This window comes from Bactrocera dorsalis, chromosome 3 (genome assembly GCF_023373825.1).
Source record: "Bactrocera dorsalis isolate Fly_Bdor chromosome 3, ASM2337382v1, whole genome shotgun sequence".
Classification (NCBI taxonomy): domain Eukaryota; kingdom Metazoa; phylum Arthropoda; class Insecta; order Diptera; family Tephritidae; genus Bactrocera; species Bactrocera dorsalis.
Window position 1 is genome coordinate 89677893 of NC_064305.1, and position 2280 is coordinate 89680172.

The window sequence follows — 2280 nt, forward strand, 5'->3', positions numbered from 1 at the left end:
ATGTATGTCATTTTCCTTGTGGGTTAGACGGAGATAGATCGAATATCATTTTACATTTTCAAAACGGTGTCATCTTGATTTTTTTCTAAATATTTCTAACGCATATTTCAATATAATTACGCTTTTGCTAAAACACTTGAGAATGGGGTTATGAACTCTTTTATTCTTATAAGCCGGCCATTAACCTAATTAAACGCTTTCTCCTCTTTCTTTATTCTTCGTCTAGCTTCGCTTAAATACTCGTACGCTTACGCTTGCGCAAAATCGAATTTGTCTTTAATTACAAAAACAAAATCCGTAAAATATTAATGAGTCGTAACCAAATGCTTACAATGGCAAATTTGCGTAGGTTTCTTAGAAAAAGGTCTACAAAGTGCCGTTGCGAAAACTAACAAGCAGTTCTATTTTAAAACGAAGATGAAACGGACGTTAGCGCTACTCGTTCTACTCGCTTGCTGTGCCTTCAATCACTGCGAAACTGATGAAGATAGCGAAGAAGAGGATGCTGGAGTGGAATTTATCGAAGTGGGCAGTGGCGCATCCCAACCAGTCGTAACCGTTATTAATCTCACCAACTCTACTATAATCAGTCAATCCAGCAATACTACCAACTCGAGACCCAACTTTGTATTGCCCACAAATCATCGAATTGTTGGTGGTCGCCAGATCTCCATCGGAGAAGCACCCTGGCAGGCATCTGTTATACAAGCAAACACTTTTATTTGTGGCGGCTCAGTTATCAGCGAATATTGGGTGCTGACCGCCGCTCATTGTGTCTATGGTAATATTAGTAAAAGGCATGCGGTACGTGTAGGCTCTAACCAATTTAAAACCGGCGGTCAATTGCGCATTGTCGATCGTGTACTCTATCATGGTGGTTACAATCCTAGAACTTCTGCTAATGATATAGCCTTGTTGCGTACAAGTAAACCGTTCAAATTCAATTCAAATGTAAAAGCCGTCCGACTGGCGACATACAATAAAGAACCGAGTTCGTATTTTATAAGTGGTTGGGGAACAATAAACGAGGGTGCTGCTAATCCAACGAAATACTTGCGTGGCGTCAATGTGAATCGGGTGAAAAAGAGGTCTTGCACAAGTTCATACCGTGGAATAAGTCAAATTACGACTAAACAGTTATGTGCCTCTGCTCCAAAACAGGATAGTTGTCAAGGCGATTCTGGTGGCGCTTTGACAAGCCAAGGCACACAGTATGGCGTTGTGTCTTTTGGTTATGGCTGCGCGCGAGCTGGCTACCCCGGTGTTTACACCAAAGTATCCGCTTATAGAGACTGGATTACGGGAGTGACAAGATCATTGAACCCAAAAAATTAAATATGCAAAAATTGTAACTATCAATAAGTTGAAACATTGTATAAATATTTGAAACAAAATAAATAAATTATGTAATGTACAGATTATCGTTTGATTTATTGCAAAAACAACAAAATTTGTTTAAAAAAAGTGGTCCTGGTACTGTGATGTTTTACTATTTTACAAAATATTCCAAAAAGTTGATATCGTTGGCTTAGCTACAAGGTTTGAACGGAAAGTCATTTCTAAGCATTGATGGTGTCACGGAAGGCATTCTCCAGAATAGCCTTGAGAGCCGAGGTCCATGCTGCTTGGATCCCCTCTGTCGTGTCAAAATGCTTGCCTTTCATCATTGGGCGGCTGCGGAAGCGTTGGGATGCCGTCTTTGGCTGTTTTGGAGCAGCTTCCAATCGGCTGCGATGTCTTGTCAGACCTGATTGACATTCCGTTTGAGTCTCTGAAGAACTTCCACGCAAAATTTGACCGGGACGGTTTGTTCAGGAGGAACAAATTCATGGTGGACGATGCCTTTGATGTCAAAAAAGACAATGAGCATCGTTTTCACTTTGGATTTGCTCATTCTACCCTTTTTTTGGCGAGGAGACGTCGGCGTGTGCCACTCGAAAGAAAAAACGCCTGATGCCACCGAAACACACCACTTCCTGCTTAAGCAACATCTGGGTAAGCCTGAGTTTCACACAGAATTTAATCGCGTACCTCTGCTCTAACGAACGAATCAGTCCTATTACTTTCCGGACAAACCCTGTAGAAATGCAAATTCGGAAACTGATATGAAAAAGCAAGGATCCATTACTATTGAACCCGTAGGCTCTTACAATTTTATTTAGCTTACCGGAAGAACTCTTCTAACCCAACCTATACCCTGAGGTACGACATTATGCTAAAAAGAAACCAAAGGCTACAGTCTGTAAACTTTGTTGTCTTTTAGGTGAAGAAACCGTCGGT

General features: G+C 41.1%; 1 protein-coding gene across 1 annotated transcript; it reads left to right on the plus strand.

Annotated features, from left to right (window-relative positions):
* The first annotated feature begins 249 nt into the window (after positions 1-249).
* On the plus strand, positions 250-1414 carry LOC105225473 (trypsin alpha). Its single transcript, XM_011203953.4, has one exon. The coding sequence runs from the start codon at positions 418-420 to the stop codon at positions 1333-1335; it is 918 nt and encodes a 305-aa protein (XP_011202255.2). The 5' UTR covers positions 250-417; the 3' UTR covers positions 1336-1414.
* Positions 1415-2280: the final 866 nt, after the last annotated feature.